The sequence below is a fragment of the Rhinolophus sinicus genome, linkage group LG05, assembly GCF_036562045.2.
Source record: "Rhinolophus sinicus isolate RSC01 linkage group LG05, ASM3656204v1, whole genome shotgun sequence".
NCBI classification, from domain to species: Eukaryota; Metazoa; Chordata; class Mammalia; order Chiroptera; family Rhinolophidae; genus Rhinolophus; species Rhinolophus sinicus.
In genome coordinates, this window is record NC_133755.1 from 15,247,345 (window position 1) to 15,264,457 (window position 17,113).

Below are 17,113 nucleotides of genomic sequence, written 5' to 3' on the forward strand. Positions count from 1 at the left end.
AGCATGGACATCCATCCTGACAGCACAAGACCAGGTGCGTTACGTCACTTAAAGTCACACACACAGTGTATGTCTCTGGATTTGAGAAGGGGCTCTGTTCAGAGCCTCTGTTTAGAGGCACTTTCCCCCCTCAGCTTTCTGGGGCTGCCCAGGGTTGGAGGCAGGATGCCCCTTCAGGCCCCTGGTTGGATGAGCCATTCTGTGGGGAGAGAAGCCCTGGCCCTTGCTCAGGCACCTGTCCCCTGCCAGGTCATATTTGTGCTTTAAAGGCCTTGGGGGGGGGGATGGGCAGTGCCTAACCAGAGACAGTGTCGCTCTAATGGTGGCATGTCAGGTACTGTTATGTAGAACAGACTTTCCTGGGAAGGTTTCTCAACCTGTCACGTCAACTCTCCATGGGACTTGAGACATCATCCAGTTCAGTACTCTTGTTTTGCAGAAGAGGAGCCTGACGGCCAGAGAAGTCAGGGCTGCCCATCTGTCAGGGGCAGAGTGGTGGCACCCAGGTCCCTTAGCTCCCTACCCGCATAGGAGTCAGCCTCTCGCTGGGGCTAGCCTGCCCGCTTGCCAGCTACCTCCAACACCCCACTTCCAGCCACAGGTGCACCCAAGGGACCGGGCAAGACAGTTTTGGACCCTGCCCTCCCCAGGAGTGATGGGAATGCAGAAGTCGTTTCCAGCCACATGGCTGAACCCCGCCCCAGGCTGGACCCGGCTCGGTGAGACAAGCAGGGCTGGTCAGAACGGCCGAGACGGGGTGCCAAGCCGATCGCCTCTGAGAAATCTGCCTCCTGATTCTTAACGCTCTGGGTGTTTTTCCTCCGGTCACTTCTGTATTGGTGTGATTTTTGCTTCATCTTATCTGTTTCCTTCCAGGTCCAGCTTTAGGGCGCGGCTGCCAGGCCTTGGGAGCCTTTGCAATGGTTTTGTATTTCTGTAGACACCAGATATAAACATATTTATATATTTGTGTCCCTCCCCTGCTCCCCCCAGTTCACAAGCCCGATGCACACTCTACACGCAGGCCACTCTGACCTCTGACCCCGTGTTCCATGTGGCAGGAGGCCCCGCCCCGGGCCAGGTCCCAGGTCATGGCTGCTGGCTGTCTGTGGCGGAAGTCCTTGGTCGTTCCCCCTTCCCCTCCTCCCAGCTCTAACCATTCTGTCCGTCTATCTCGTCTCGTCCTGAGTTTCAAAGCAATGTCATGAAGGGCTTCCTTTCCATGCCTAAAAGGAAACAATATGTTTTTAGAAAGAGGTGGGGTTGGAGTCAGTGTTCCTGGACAGCGTGGGGCCTTCAGTCTTTGGGGCCATCAAGGGAGTCTCCGGATTGGCTGTGATCACAACCAGTTGGGAGCCTCGGTCTTGTTGGAGAACCTCCCATCGGAGGTAGACAGCCCCGGCCCGAGACCTGCCGGCCCTGTTTGGCGGAGACGCCGGGGCCAGCAGTGGGCTGAGCCGTATTGTTTCCCTTTGAGGCCCGTCCTGGTCCTCGTCCCCATCCACAGCTCATGCTTTTTGATTTGCATCTTTTTTTGCATGGACATGCCGAGTAGTGATAAGCAGGGTTTTCTGTTCTTTGGGGCGTCTCTGGTCAGACTCTTCTCTTTCAGATCCCGTGTAAGGTCGTTAGGTTCAGGTGTGTCACTGCCGTGTCCCTTGAGTCCTAAAATGAAGGGCGTGACCGAGGTGTGCAGGGAGATGTAGCCCTGTGAGGCGGCGGCGTGGCCGCGGGGTGGCAGGTAAGGACAGCCCGGTCTCTGTGCCTAGGTCGGTGCAAGACGGCAGCCAGTGCGGCCGGGAGAAGCTGGAGCTCGTCCTGTCCAACCTGCAGGCCGATGTCCTCGAGCTGCTGCTGGAGTTTGTCTACACGGGCTCCCTGGTCATCGACTCAGCCAACGCCAAGACTCTGCTGGAGGCAGCCAGCAAGTTCCAGTTCCACACCTTTTGCAAAGTCTGCGTGTCCTTTCTGGGTGAGCCCAGGGAACACCCCTGACACCTGGGGCAGGGGGAAGAGGGTAGATGTGCAGAAAATTCAAAAACAACAAGGATTTCAAGGGGAGGCTGTGTGTGCACGCCCACTTCAGGTGAAGCCGGAGTTCACAAAGCAGCTCTAAGATGATAATTCGGATAACTGTATGCAAAGAACTTTGCCCACCAGCATGACAGAGGACTCCTGTGCATCGCTTCCTGGAGCCGGGGAGGCTGCACTGTGACCCCAGGCGGCTTCATGAGGACAAGTGGGGCCGCAAGGGTTATGTGAATGGCCCGTTATTTCTTTCGTAGGGAGCCTGGGCCCTGGCCTCACATCCCTGTTCTCTAAACACTGAACAAAGGAGCCACAAACTTTTTTTCCCTTTAACTTAATACCTACACCACACCAGGTATCCACACAGGTCTAGACGTGTAAACTGTCTCTTGGACACCCAGACCTGCTGCCCAGGATGGGGACTGAGTGTCAGGGCTTCCAGCAGGCCCCCTGCGCAAGGAATGCACTTACTTTACAGTTTGGAGCTGCCCTGCTTGAGTGACAGTAGGGAGAGGGAAGAGTAAAGGCGAGAGTCACAAGAACCGGTGGCCAGTGTGTGGAGTGCAGAGAGAGAGAATCTAGGAGCTAATCCTGGAGACAAGAACAGATCAGGCGGGAACAGCCAGGGGCCTGAAATGTGACCCGAGGGGAACCGAGCAATCAAGAATGGCCAGTTTGGGGACAGAGTCCCAGAGAGCAGTTTCTAGGCTCTCGGCCTCACGTGCAAAGGTGCTGGCTCGGGTAGTAGATGGTCATCAGCTGTGACTAGTTGGCCATCAGCTGTTACTGGTTAGCCATTAGCTACTGATACAACTGCTGTGGCTAAACTAGCAAGCACGGATTGTGGATTGCGGATTGTGGATTGCAGAGAGGCAGATTGCAGTTAGCAAGTGAGGTTGGTTGGCAGGCAGAGAAGTGGACAGTGGATTGCGGATCGTGTGGATCCTGCTTCCTGTGTCTCCAACCCAGCTGCCAGCAAGAATATAGCAATATGACTCCCCTATCTATGGCTCCGTGGGTGTTCGTTTTTGGCCTCACCATGTCTTGTGTTCTTATGTGGGGAGCGGGACCATAGACCCCGCATGACACCCTGTATGACAGCCAGGAACCACAGCTGCAGAGTTAGGCTCACAAAAGTATGGATGTCCTGGGACCCAGACACTTCTAGGCTAGAATAACCGTTAGTCAGATCTCAGGAGAGTTGACCAGACTGACCTCAGGACTGAGATCAGCTGGGGTGAAGCTGAGGGCCATGGGAGATGGTAAGTGAGCACGTGTGGGGTGTTACTGCTGCCGTGACCCTAAAGTAGGAGTCTGTGACCCCACACTTATGTGCCTGTCACACTTATGGAAGACACCACAACCTCTGCAGTGCACCCCACTCCCCACCCCATGGCCCACAGGCAGTGAGGGAGCTCCGAGTCTGGTGCCAATACCTTATAATCTCGGTCCTGCTGGGGCCTGTAGGCAGCCCTGGGATAGTCAGCATCAGATGGGGTGGAGGGAACCCCAGGAAATGGATACAGGACCTGGGCTTGTAGGGACTCTGGATGCTGCAGGCAGGTCACCAGGATACACAGGGACAGATGGAGGGAATGGGTGGCAACCAGCTCGGGGCCTACAGTCAGTGGCCATGTGCTCTCGCCCCCAGAGAAGCAGCTGACGGCCAGCAACTGCCTGGGGGTGCTGGCCATGGCTGAGGCCATGCAGTGCAGTGAGCTCTACCACATGGCCAAGGCCTTCGCACTGCAGCTCTTCCCCGAGGTGGCCGCCCAGGAAGAGATCCTCAGCGTCTCCAAGGACGACTTCATCGCCTACATTTCCAACGACAGCCTCAACACCAAGGCCGAGGAGCTAGTGTACGAGACCGTCATCAAGTGGATCAAGAAGGACCCCACATCCCGGGCGCAGGTAGGGCCCCCCCCTTTCTCCGGTGTCTGGGGCACAGTGCAGTTTGGCATCTGGAGCAAGGAGGAAGGGAGGTAGAGGACGCTGGGTCTGACCGGCCATGGGAGCGTATAGGAGCCAGCAGGCCCGGGCACAGGGAGGCTGGAACTGCTCCCGTGGGCAGCAGAGAGGTGGAGGGAGGGATGAGAGATGAGAAATCAGTCACCAGAGGCTTCTCCAGGGCTGGCATTCCACCTGCAGGAGACCCAAGCTGACCAAGAGGTCGCAGAGCGAGGTGGACAGCACAAGGGCCCTGCAGGGAAAAGTGTGTGCCTGAGCCAGCGTGCCCCTGGGGCTCCGGGGAGCTCAGACCCAGCAGGAGCAGCCCCACCCAAGCTCAGGTTATTGAGAAGGTGGAGAGCACCTGGATCAAATGCAAATCACACCGGAGATAGGAAACCACTGTGCACATGACAGGAGGGAGGTGAGTCCCTCGGAGGGGACAGCTGGAGGAATCAGAGCCAGAGTCCAGGGCAGAAGGAAAGGAGGGCAGGGTCCCCAGGAGGGGAACCTGAGTCACAGGAAACCAAGCACAGCCCAGCAGGCTCTCCAGGCCAGAAAGCACCAGCTAAAGGCCCCACTAAGAATGGGATTGCCTTGGTTCCAAGGTGTCAGGAGCCCCTGGGAGTTAGTGAAGCCACACAGGTGCCACATACTTCTGGCCACCCACACTGCTTCCCTTCTGCTCCCTCACTCCCTCTTAAGTGGGTCGGCTGCTCTGTCTCCTCCCTCAGGCCTGCCCTAATCTCACTAGGATTCCTGCAGTCATCTCTGAATGGTTTCCCTGCCTTCAGTCTTCCTCTCTCCAAGTCCATGTCTGCTCTGCAGCTTCAACACAGAGTGACAGGGTCCAGGTGCCAGTTTGAGGCAATGGGACGCCACTAAAGGGGTTTGTTAGTGTTGGGGAGACACAGGTTCTGACAGTGGTGACGTGCAAGTTTGCCGATCGATCACTGTCAGCTTTCCTGGGCCCTCCCATCTGTTCCTGAGTCCCTGCGGTGTGCACACCTGTCCCAGGACCGGGTCATCCTCCTCTGAGTCCCGCTGCAGCCTGGTGTGAAGCAGAAGCCCATGAGCGGGGTGGAGGCGGGAATGAGGTGCTGAAGAGACAAATGGAAGGTCCTCCCCAGGCTCAGCTGCAGCAGACCACCCCTCCTGGCCTTCCTGGCCTCCTCGCCTCTGGCTGACGGGAGCTCCCTTTGTCTCTGTCGAGGCTGGGTGAGCGGAGGACCCACATCCCCAAGCCAGACAGACTGGCATGATCCATGCCATGCCGTCCCACACCCCCACTTCCTTTCTTCTCGTACAAGCCACTGGGGTGGCCCTCTGTCTGACCTGAGAAGGCTCTGTGTGTCCTTGACCTTGCAGCATGCAGCAGAGCTCCTGGCGGTGGTCCGCCTCCCCTTCATCCACCCCAGCTACCTGCTCAACGTCGTGGACAATGAGGACCTCATCAAGTCGTCGGAGGCCTGTCGGGACCTGGTCAACGAGGCCAAGCGCTACCACATGCTGCCCCATGCCCGCCAGGAGATGCAGACGCCCAGGACCCGGCCCCGCCTCTCAGCAGGTATCCAGAGACATGGCCCAAAGCCCCCACATGCAGGTGCTGTGGCGTCAGCCCGACTCTGGGTGGCCCCCCCAATAGGGGCACCGGGTACCGATGCCAAGAGTGTTGGGGTGTGTCCCAAGGGTGCCCATCTGTGTCCCTGCAGGTGTGGCCGAGGTCATCGTTTTGGTTGGGGGCCGTCAGATGGTGGGGATGACTCAGCGCTCACTGGTGGCTGTCACCTGCTGGAACCCACAGAACAACAAGTGGTACCCCTTGGCCTCACTGCCTTTCTATGACCGCGAGTTCTTCAGTGTAGTGAGTGCCGGGGACAACATCTACCTCTCAGGTGAGGCCCTCAGGGCTGGGCTGGGCCTGGGCCTGGGCTTCCCAAGGGGGCCTTCCTGCACAAGTGGGGGCTGAGGAAGGCCAAGGCCCCGCCTCCTCCTCCTGCTCCCTTCCTCACTCCTGCCTGCTCTCTGGACCTCTCATGCTGCCTCCAGGTGGGATGGAGTCAGGGGTGATGCTGGCCGACGTGTGGTGCTACATGTCCCTGCTCGATAACTGGAACCTCGTCTCCAGAATGACAGTCCCCCGCTGTCGGCACAACAGCCTTGTCTACGACGGGAAGATTTACACCCTCGGGGGACTTGGTGTGTCGGGCAACGTGGACCACGTGGAGAGGTAACGGGGCCATGGTCACCACAGGGGCACCTCCGACATTCACCAAAACTCAAATCGCACTGCTTCTCCTTCCCAACACCCCCTTCCCCAAATGAGATGACTAGAGATGGGACATTTGTCAGGTGATTGTCCCAGGCTCTTCACACACAGCAAAGGGAGAGGACTGGGGATGACAGCTGCCCTGTCACTGAGATGGGGCACTCTTTTCCCGACAGCCCATTCAGGTGTCAAACAAGCTGGAGGCACGAGACCCCGTGTTGGAAAGGCACAGGATGGGCTTGGCTGGCCTGGCCTGGCAGGCAGGGAACACACTGGGACAGGAAACACCCATCCAGAGACTTGCTGGGATTTCAGGCGAAGCTGGAACCAGTGGCCCAAGTGTGTACTGTGCCGCTGGCTATGCCTCCATGTCTCTGCCAAGTGGGAGTTTACACTCCAGGGGGCTCCCTTCCTCCCTCCATCCCACACATCCCAGGAAACCTGCTTATAACACAGGGAAGGACCTCTGCACACAGGTCTGGCCAACTACCTAGAATTCTTCAGAAAAGAACATAAGCCGATGGGCCCCCAGAACCTCTCGCGTATGTCGTTGGAAATGAGCAGCACATATAGGGACCAGGTGTAGGCAGCAGAATGGGGAAGGGGGTGGTCTTCGGTGCAGTCCTGCTTTTGGAGAACGATGACTTAGGCTAAGCTGGCCCCAACTTTCAGCCTGGGAGGACGCAGCAAAGATCACCGGAGCCCTTTCCCATGTCCTTCCCACACCCTCGCCCACCACCCTGGCCCACATCAGCTGCCACAGAAAGCATATCTTCCCCTGTGACAGCTTTACGCCTGTGGAGCCACACATACCCCTCAATTTGTATTTTTCCCTTGGTGGCTAATTGGACACTTGACAAATGTTACAGCAAAGATGGTTTCAGAGTGAGGCAGGCTCGGTATGTTCACTGTGGGCTTTTAACTCCCCCAAGTGGAGCCCAGAGATAGCTCAGTAACATTTAATTGTCATATTGATTTGGAGATAATGGGGAATCCCTGTGTGATTAGAGGATGTTAATACTGCTGTTGAACCTGGGTCAACCCTAATGCTGACAGCCTTCAGTGGGGCCCACTGCACAGCCATAGTGCCCCAAGCCTTCCAGAAGCACCAGTTCCCAATCGTTTGTCATCCAATAATAAACACATAAAAAAAGGAGACACTTTCTATGTAGGAGTAAACTGAGCTAGATCTGTCATCCTGTCTTGCTTTTGTCAGCTATTTTTAATCTCCTAAAGACATTGATTACTCATTTTGCAAACTTACACTTGTTGATAAATACAGGGATTTGTTTGAGGATCAGATACACCGAGAAGGGGACGAGCTCCCCTCCCGCTGGGCCAGGGAGCCGTTCTCCAAGGCCTGGGAGCAGCTGGTACCGGCTTTCCCTGGGGGGGCCAGGCCTTCCTTCTTCCGTGAAACATCAGCTGGGCACAGAGGGAGCGAGACCATCCTGAGGCCCAGTAGATGGAGGAACAGTCCAGGACAGCAGGGCACCCTGAGCCCTTTGTCATCCCACTGGTATCTGTCAGCTGTTCTTGTAGGGATAGGACGCAGACTTGAAGACCCCTGGGTCTTGTGCGTGCAAGTGGTGGGGAGGGTGCAGGCCTCCCAAGGAGCACAGCTAAGCCCCTTTGGGCAAGTCAAGCTCGATGCCACATGGTGGCAATGATGAGAATTCAGGGTGACAGGAAGGTCAGCGTAATGGGGACAGACATCAGGGTGCTTTGTTCCCCAGGAAGCACTAATGGTACAAATTGCTCTTATATTGATAATGAATGAGATATATGATGCATTATAATTATATTACATTACTGTATTACAGGAATAGAGCAAGATTATATAATTATAGATTAAAACAACAGTGCAATAGACAAACCTGTATTATATCATTATATAAATAACTGGGTCTAATATTTTATAGCAATGTATCGCAGTAGCTGTGGTTACTGGATAAATGATAGCGGAGCGCCTCACTCCGCGGGGTCATTTGCATGTCATTAGCATATCCTTCTCAAGCAGCAAGCTCACAGATTGAGCTGACGGAAGGCTTGTGGCTTGGCAATCAGCCACCTGGAATACCAAGCTCTCGGAAAATTTGCGTTAGACGGAATGTGCCATTATACCGAAAGCCTGGAGACTAACAGGCACATAATCTTCCACTGTCTCCCAGATCTTTCTGCAGGAGCTCTTTGGATCTCTGCCATATTGGCTTCAGAAACAGATATTTGAACTTCTGACACTGTCCAAAAAGACACTTACTCCATCACCTCTTAGCCACATATCATTCGTCTGGGTTTTAATTGAATCAACCCCTGCTGCCAGATCCCAAGTCTTCACAAGCTCAGAGCTGGAGGCAGCACAGTTCCCTAACCCCCCCTCCCCCCAGAGCCAGGGGCACCAGCCAAGAGAGGTCATCTTCCTGGGTCACAGAGCTGTGACTGGGTTATGGCTCATGCTCCAAGGAGGCTCACGGGGAAAAGTGGGCCCAGTGTGCTTACCAGGGAAGGTGTGCTGGGAAAAACCCACAGCAAACCTGTGGGTGCAGCAAACCCACAGTGGAGGCCCCACGTTGGGTCCAGAGCACACACAAAAAGCAGTCAACAAGGTGATGATGGACCTGCAATGGGAGGTCCAGAGTAAGTGTTTGTGAGGGCAGCCGCAAAAACACTTGACACAGACGCTGAGAACTGAGACCCAAGCTGCCCCAGAGAGAAAGAGCTCGAGGATTCCAGTTCCTTGGCCAGTTCTACTCCTCCTGTCAGCTCCTTCCTGTCCTCGCGTCTATCCCTGTCTGGTCTGGAACTCATGTTCCATCACTTCTCCAGGTTCAAGAGGAAGGCTGAGAGAGCTAGTTTGGGCAAGATGCTGGGTGGCCTTGTGTGACTCGTCCCAGGGTTCCCAGCTGTGTGACCTCGGGCTGTGCCAGCGGTGCCGAGGGCAGAAAGCACCTGGTGCTGCTGCCTTGGTGTGGCCCCTGCCCCGGACAGGGCGCACCTTAGACCCTAGGCTCTTTTTCTCGTCTCCCAACAGGTACGACACTATCACCAACCAGTGGGAGGCCGTGGCCCCTCTGCCCAAGGCAGTACACTCTGCAGCGGCCACCGTGTGCGGTGGCAAGATCTATGTGTTTGGGGGCATGAATGAGGCTGGCCGAGCTGCGGGTGTCCTCCAATCTTATGTTCCACAGACCAACACGTGGAGCTTCATCGAGTCCCCAATGATTGGTGAGAACCAGCAGTCTCCTCAGCCCAGGGCCAGTGCAGCATCCCCACCTCATTGTTTCATTCTGTCCCAGTCGCCCAAGCCCAGAGGACTGGCTAAGGCCAATGGTTCTGCACACGCAGGGGGTTGGAGGGGGAAGCAAACCCCAGGCAAAGTGCACCTGCAGATCCCACTACCTGGACAGAGGACAACGTACTGTGTGCACCAGGTTGGCCCCGGACCTTGTCCTCAGGCCAGTGACACTGGCAGTCTTTCCAGGTCCCTGCCTCTGGGGGGCCCAATGGGGAAGAAAAGGGGAGGGAAGGCCAAGAAGCGATCCCCTGACCTGCCTGCCTTGCTCTCCCCACAGATAACAAGTACGCTCCTGCCGTCACCCTCAATGGCTTGGTATTCATCCTGGGTGGGGCTTATGCCAGAGCCACTACCATCTACGACCCGGAAAAAGGGAACATTAAGGCAGGCCCAAACATGAATCACTCTCGCCAGTTCTGCAGGTGAGGGGACCGCAGCAACTCAGCCAAGGGGGATGATGGGGGGCAGGAGGGACAACAGGAGAGGTTTGAGCACAATGAGTGACCACCGGTGATTTGTTGACCAAAGCAATTCCCAGGCCGAGAGCAGCACCCCCTGCACCAACCACAGGTATCGATACGCGTGCCAGAGCAGAGTGTGAAGCACACCCGGGCAGCCCCTGGCCCCAAAGCCCAGCCCTGTGGCTCCTGCTGACCCCATCTCAAAGCCAGAAATGAGGGACTTTTCATAGGCCCCAGGTCCTTTGAGGCCGCAGGACGGGGGAGGGTGGTGTTGTGAGGTCAGCTCTCCCCCACGACCGCCTGCCCCATCACAGACCGGAGGCAGCACCAGGCCAGAGCTGTACGATACCCTACATGGGACAAGTGGCTTTTTGAAGATTGCTCTGATGGCACGCATGATCCTGACGGCCCTTTGGAGCTGGACCCAGTGAGAGACATCAGGCACAGCTGCCCTGGAGTCTCCAAGCTAACTGGGCAGAAACACACACAGACCAGCCCCTGCAGGAAGAGCAGTAGAGTTCAGAGTGTAGCTTGGTTCCCAGTCGGCCTGGCCCTGTGATCCAGAAAAATTAATTCCCCTGGGCAGTGGGACACAGACCCTGCTCTTCTGCCCGTCCTTTCCTGGACTAAGATGAACAAGGAGGAAGAAGGGGCCACCAAACCCCGTTATCAGCATTTCCATAGCAGAGCCTTCCAGAAGACATCTCGTGCCTGTGAAGAGGTAATCAGCAAATCCTCAGTATATGAACCACAGGAAGCACTTACTGAGTGCCCACAGTTTGTGTGCCATAGCTAGAAAAGCTGTCACCTACTATCCTGTCATGTGACCTTGAATAAGGAACTTTCCCTGTCTGGGGAAGTTCTATCTATGAAACAAGCAGTTGGCTGAGACAAGGAAGATTCTACAGTTCTCTAGCCTCGCTTTCATGTCCCATACTCTCACTGGTGGCCACGTGCAGGGCAGCTCTGGCGAAACTTTCCACTGATAAAGACAGCTGGAGCTCAGCACTGCTTGTGGGGAGGACTCCCACACCTTATCTGAGACTCAAAGTGCGGCAGAAAGATTTGATGCCTGAGGGGAGAGTGAAGCTGGGTCTTGCGAGAGAAGCAGGGAAAGATATGCCACAAAGGGAGAAATATGAGGAGCCTGGATGGCGTGGAGTGATTAAGAGAGAAGGCTGGGACCTTCGGTGTCTGGTAGGAAGCCTAGACTGACGTGTTTTGTTGGAGGCTAAGAAATTCAGAACTGGGTGGACACTTTGAAAGGGTGTCTGTTCAGTGTCAGGAGATAGGCAAGAGGAAATGGCTATTCGCTGAAATGAGCGAGAAATCTGGGCTAGAAATGTGGACCTGTGTGACAGGATGGCTGAGTGGCGGTGAGGGAGGAAGTGCAGACAGGAGCAGAGTGTGGATCTCAGCAGACTGAGACAGAGGACCAAACTAAGCCAGTGACGTGGCACAGGGGAAATGCGTGGTGACTGCAGGGAGCACACTGGGCCTGACAGTCATGGGGGGCAGCAGCGCCCGGCCACAGTTACGGAACCACAGCCGGAAGCTCTGATGCTGAGCACCTCAGCAAGGGTGGAAATCACAGTCACGGGGCCGATGCTCAATGATGACTTAGCTCCTCATTATCCTGTCTGCTGTCATTCTGGTGAGTCACGTCCCCGACTTGATCTGAGCGGTAGGAAGGCTCTGTATTGGCAACATGAAACCATGCTCAATAGAGACTCAGCGAGGGGAGCCGAGAGCCTGTGCACAGAGGCTGTTCATCTCTCAGGCGTCTTTCGTCCGTCTGGCAGGTCCTGGGGCACCCAGTATAAATAAGTGTCACCCGCAGCTCAGAGGGTTAGTACAGCACGGCATCCTGATTGGCCCTGGAGGAAAGATGCTTTTCTTAGACCAGCTTGGGTCAGAGAGCAAAGAAGAGCCCTGAGATCCCATATGACTTTTGCAAAAGAGGACAGGCAGCCTGCTACAAGACAGGGTATCAGGAATCTATCTCCAGGTCCAAGGTGACAGTGCAATGTCTGATGCTCTTTGCGCTTTCCCCGACAGTGCCGTGGTGCTCGATGGCAAGATTTATGCAACTGGAGGCATCGTCAGCAGTGAGGGGCCTGCGCTGGGCAACATGGAAGCCTACGAGCCCGCCGCCAACACATGGACCCTCCTCCCCCACATGCCCTGCCCTGTGTTCAGACACGGCTGCGTGGTGATAAAGAAGTATATTCAAAGCGGCTGACAGCAGCAGAACGCCCACACGAGACTGTGGACAAGTCTGGTGAGGCAAATGCTACTCACAGTGATTGATTTTCAGCAACACCAATAAGAGGCCGACAAACACAATCAAGGCACCCACTGCGCAAACATTCAAATACTCTCTACATTGAATGTAGAAAATCATCCTCGCCTTTGGGGGAACGGGGGCTTAGCGCTCAGAGCAGCAGGGACGACCACCAGAGCGGGCGTGGCCTCTCGGCTCCTGCGGAACTTGCTCTGAACGGAGGCGCTCACTCTGCCCGGTGCAACAGAGTTTCACATATTTTTCAACTGGGAGAGAGAAGCTGTTTTTTCCTTCCTGCAGAGCAAGCGTGACCCCTGAACAACCACAGAGCGGTTATCCTGTGACAAAATTAGGCGTCAGGCTCTCTTGGAATAAGATCAAAGTGTCCTTATCACTTTGATTCCTACTTTTGTTTTTAACCAATCTACACTTCCAGTGGTCGAGAGAAAACAAGGGACAATACTGTGTGGCATGGGCCTGGGAGGCTGCTGGTCCCCACTGGGGCTGACAAGTGCGGCCACCGCCGTGCAGAGGCAAATGTGGCTGGCGCAGCACTGCAGGGGCGGCCGCAGGGGCAACTGGGGGGGAGCCGTCTGCCCTTCACAGGTTTTTCTACCATGTTTTCGCGGGAGAAGGGCAGGATGATCGTGCTAGCTTTCCCTTATCCCATATGAATTATTTAGATTTCCAAGGCATTTTCTTGATACACAAAAGGCTATTTTTAAGTACTGAGAGGAGGAGGCGCGAGAGGGAGAATGGGAATTCCCGAAGCTCTTTGTAGGTAGTGCCAGAGTGGGGCATTTGCTCTAATTTTTCTATGTGCAGAGTAGAGGATCTCTCCTGGGGAGGAGGGGTAAATGCCCCCATTTTATTTTTAGAAAAAGTGACTCCCAGACAGCCCCAGAAAAGCGGTGCCTCATGCAGGAATTGTCGGAAGAAAAAAAAAAAAAGATTCTGTTCTAGAAGGAAACACCAGTCCAGCTCCCTCCATGAGGTAAAGCTGAGGACCCAGACCGGGTAGGAATGGAAGGAAGGAGAATAAATGTCTACAAAGCACAGGAGACTATTTTTGATATTTATAGCTATATATTAAGGCACCTGCCACAAGAGCTCTCAGGATGGGTCCAGCCTTCTTAGATGAGCCACGACAGCCAGGGCCTAAGGGCACGAGCAGAATCACTCTCCTTACAGCATGTTAACCCGGGAAAGGGAAGCCAGGCGGGAGGTGACACCACCGTGGCTCAGGCGAGAAAGGCCTTCCCACTAACCCTCAGACCCTCAAACCTCACGCGGTGATCAGTTTCCATTCCAGGGCAAGACCATGCCGCCGCCACTGAGCTGTGTAGTTGAAGTTGGTACCAAATACACATTTACCGTTTTTATACCTGGGAAGTCAACTTGCTGTCATGTCACGATAAAAATCATTTATAAGGAGAAAAGGACAGGACCCGCTTTCATTGTTTCAGTATTCGATGACACAGAATTCCACTTCCAATGTCGGGCATCAGCTTCTAGCACTACAAGCGTGGCTCCCACTCGGAGAAATACTGAGCTTCGTTATGCAGTTTTTAATATTATTTATTCTTTTAAAAAGTAATAAGCACAAAACTACATACATTGTATGTCATTTAAAGTATTTATGTCAAACAGGGTGCAAGTGTGAACCCAAGGACTGGAGCACAAATTTCTAACTGCCTGGGGCAGGGCTAATGTTAGCATTGGTGTGCGTCTGCCTCCAAAGGAGGTGTTAGCGGTCAGCAGGACTCAACACAGATGGCATTGAAATTCCGTTTCTCTCCTCATCTATCACACTGGAGCAAAACTGGCTATTTCTGTGAATGATCTAAAACAGGGTTCTCTGTAATGGTATTGTACATAGTATATGTTTATTGTTCTTGTTATATTATAATAAATATATTTATAGATCTAGACTCGGAAGCCCATGTAATGTCTTTATGTGCCACTGTACATGCCACAGTGATGGGAAACCCCAGGGAAGGCCTGTTCTTCCTCATACGTCAGCTGTCTGGCCTCTGTTACAGACTGTAATGCAAGTCTTGATGATTAGAAAGAATAGGACTCCTAAGCAAGGGAACGTATAGGGCTGAAAGGAAGCCAAGAATAAAGGCCCATTAAAGGTTAAAGTTGAAAAGTACCTGCAAACACTTTGGAATTGACTGTGGGGATCTTCCTTCAGTTCTAAGTGCTCTTCTTATTAACACTTGTGCAGCTGAAAGCTTCCATATTAGCTTCCCACAGTTTAATGCCTGTGCCTGAGATCCTTTTTGGGGGGGACTGTGCCAAAGCCACGTGGCAACCCCAACTCATCAGCCTGAGAAGAAACACAACATACTTCCTCCAGGAAGAACAATGAGGTGTGATTTCTACCCTAACATTCAGTCCAGGTGGCCTCGCTGCCTTTTTCAGTCTCACCTGAGGCTGTTCTCTACCATGTCACATAGACAGACTTTGCCCTGCCAAGGGTACCCATGCAAGGCTTGCCAGGGTGAAAACGGAGAGCACCAGATAGGACTGCCCACTCTCTTGCAGGGAAAGAAGTTTAAATTAGTAGAACAAGGTAGATTTACAAGCATTCCTTAATCCCCAAATCTCCTCAAGACCTAGTGTCTCCTTGCAAGAAAATGATGTGAGAAAAGTGGGCCAGGGTAAGTGAGAGTGAGAATTCAAAGAAGTTGGCTGAGGCCTTATGATGAGGGAAACATGCACTTGCCAAATAAATACCTGGGGCCCGCCGGTGGCTCAGCTGGTTGGAGCTCCGTGCTCCTAATGCTGAGGTCGCTGGTTCGATTCCCACATGGGCCAGTAAGCTGCGTGAGCTTGCACCAAATAAATAAATATCTGCAATGATATATTCAGCAACATCAGTCCTAGGTGAAGAATGTCTGATGGATTCCGATGGTGAAGCACTGACATTATAGAAGCTGTTATAAACACCAAGGAATAGTTTTGTCAACTTCTTTTTTGTCTACTCTATTTCCCAAAATCCAAGGAAACCTGTTCTCTGGGTCTATGAAGAACCTGTGTACTTTTGACTTAGCTCTGGAGTGGTAAAAAAAAAAAAAAAAAAAATAGATTTTACCATAAAAGATGTGTGTCCACTACATTAGGAGCCCAAGTAACCATGGGAATCTCTCTTGTTGGCCTCAAGGAACTGTCCTCAGACCTGGCACGGATGATGACAAAGCTCATTGTGATGATCACAAGTGGAGAGGGATCGCTCTGTGTGTGTGTGTGTGTGTGTCTGTGTCTGTGTCTGTGTGTGCACGTGTGCACGCACCTACACATATGTGTGTACATTTTTTAAAAAACTCAGAGCCAAAATAAGAAGTCAGGAAAAGTATCTGCAGTCCATATGACACAGGATTAATATCTTCACTAAAGAGTCCATGTAATTCAATAAGAAAATGTTAAATGATTCCAACTGTTAAGTCATAACCAGACCCGACGAAGAGGAAACATTGCTAGTAAACAATCAACAACGAAGTTGAATACTGGTAGTTATTAAATAATGAAACTTAAAATAATGAGGTTACATCTTTACCTACTAAATGACCTTACCAAACCTAAAAATAAAGGGCGGGGGAGGAGGTCAAGCCCTGATGAGGAGTGGTGAAACTTTTGCGTAGCGCCAAGGGCTTTGTAAACTGAAACGGCCTTTCAGAAAGCAATGCAGCAGGTGCCGGATATCCAGAGCCTAAGGGGACCTGACCCAGGAAATGCACTTCTGGGCATCCACAAGGAAATCATACCAACGACGGGTGAGTCACAGAAGAACAACCAGCTCCCACTCATTGACGCACACTATACGTCAGACTTTCAGCGTGGAATCCTGACGATTCTAAGAGCTAGGTACTAAAGACATACAACAATACAGAAAACATTGTAAGAGAGAAAAAGCATGATTCATATTTGTATATGATCATAGTTACATAAGTTATATATATAAAGATACGTAAAATACGTATACAAAAATGACAGGTTCGCAGTCATAAAACTACTATTAATTGTACTGATGGAATTACGTATGGGCAATTTTTCTTCCCCCTTCTCCAAAATGTATATAAAGTGATGATGTTACTTTTATAATAAAGATATATATATTTTTTAAATGGGGAATGAGGGACAGAAAGTAATCTTTCCCCTATAGTCTGAGAAATTTTTGAGGATCATTTCCTACCGTCGGCACCATAAGCGATGGAGATGTTAGAAAGGGTTCAGAATAAAGTAACAAAGAATTCCACATAATCGAGAGGCTCCAAGATGGCGAAGTAGATAAACGCTGTCCCTGCCTCCTCCCGTGACCACTTTAAAATTACAACTAAATTACAGAACAATCAACCTGGAGAACCATCTGAAGTCTAGCTGAACAGAAGTTTTATAAATAAGGAAATAGAGAAGCCACATCGAAACTGTGAAAGAAAGAAAAAGAATTACATATAAGAAAATGAATGCCAGTAATAACCCAGTCTTTTTTTTTTTAACCTAAAGGCCAGGGGTGAATGAATGGATTCTATCTTTCAGTGCATGAAGATGTCCATGAAAAGAGATGAGCATCAAAACTTCTCTGTGTTCCTGGAAGGTCAAGTAAGATGAAAAGGACAACAATGAAGGAGGAAAAATTATAGTTCAACATAAGGGTACATGTATTAGTGCTGAAACTCTGGAATGAGTTACCAAGATCCTTGTGAAGGTCTTCTCTAATTAAACCTCGATAACACATTTATATAACATAATTGCACACTCTCTCATTTTATCCTCTCTGTTACCCTAAAAGGCCCAGAGCATCATCTTCACTCTTTAAGAGGCAA

At 52.4% G+C, this 17,113-nt stretch overlaps 1 protein-coding gene across 5 annotated transcripts in view; it reads left to right on the forward strand.

Moving 5' to 3' along the window:
• Window positions 1–14,215, forward strand: part of KLHL29 (kelch like family member 29) — a 294,180-nt gene extending 279,965 nt beyond the window's left edge. For all 5 annotated transcript variants that reach the window (XM_019757277.2, XM_019757114.2, XM_019757347.2 and 2 more), the window contains 8 exons: window positions 1,770–1,972; window positions 3,680–3,939; window positions 5,344–5,542; window positions 5,688–5,870; window positions 6,025–6,205; window positions 9,276–9,469; window positions 9,817–9,961; window positions 12,059–14,215. In XM_019757277.2, coding sequence (XP_019612836.1) covers window positions 1,770–1,972; window positions 3,680–3,939; window positions 5,344–5,542; window positions 5,688–5,870; window positions 6,025–6,205; window positions 9,276–9,469; window positions 9,817–9,961; window positions 12,059–12,242 — 1,549 coding nt within the window. In that variant the 3' untranslated portion in view covers window positions 12,243–14,215. The remainder of the gene's footprint in view (window positions 1–1,769; window positions 1,973–3,679; window positions 3,940–5,343; window positions 5,543–5,687; window positions 5,871–6,024; window positions 6,206–9,275; window positions 9,470–9,816; window positions 9,962–12,058) is intronic.
• The last annotated feature ends 2,898 nt before the right edge of the window (window positions 14,216–17,113 follow it).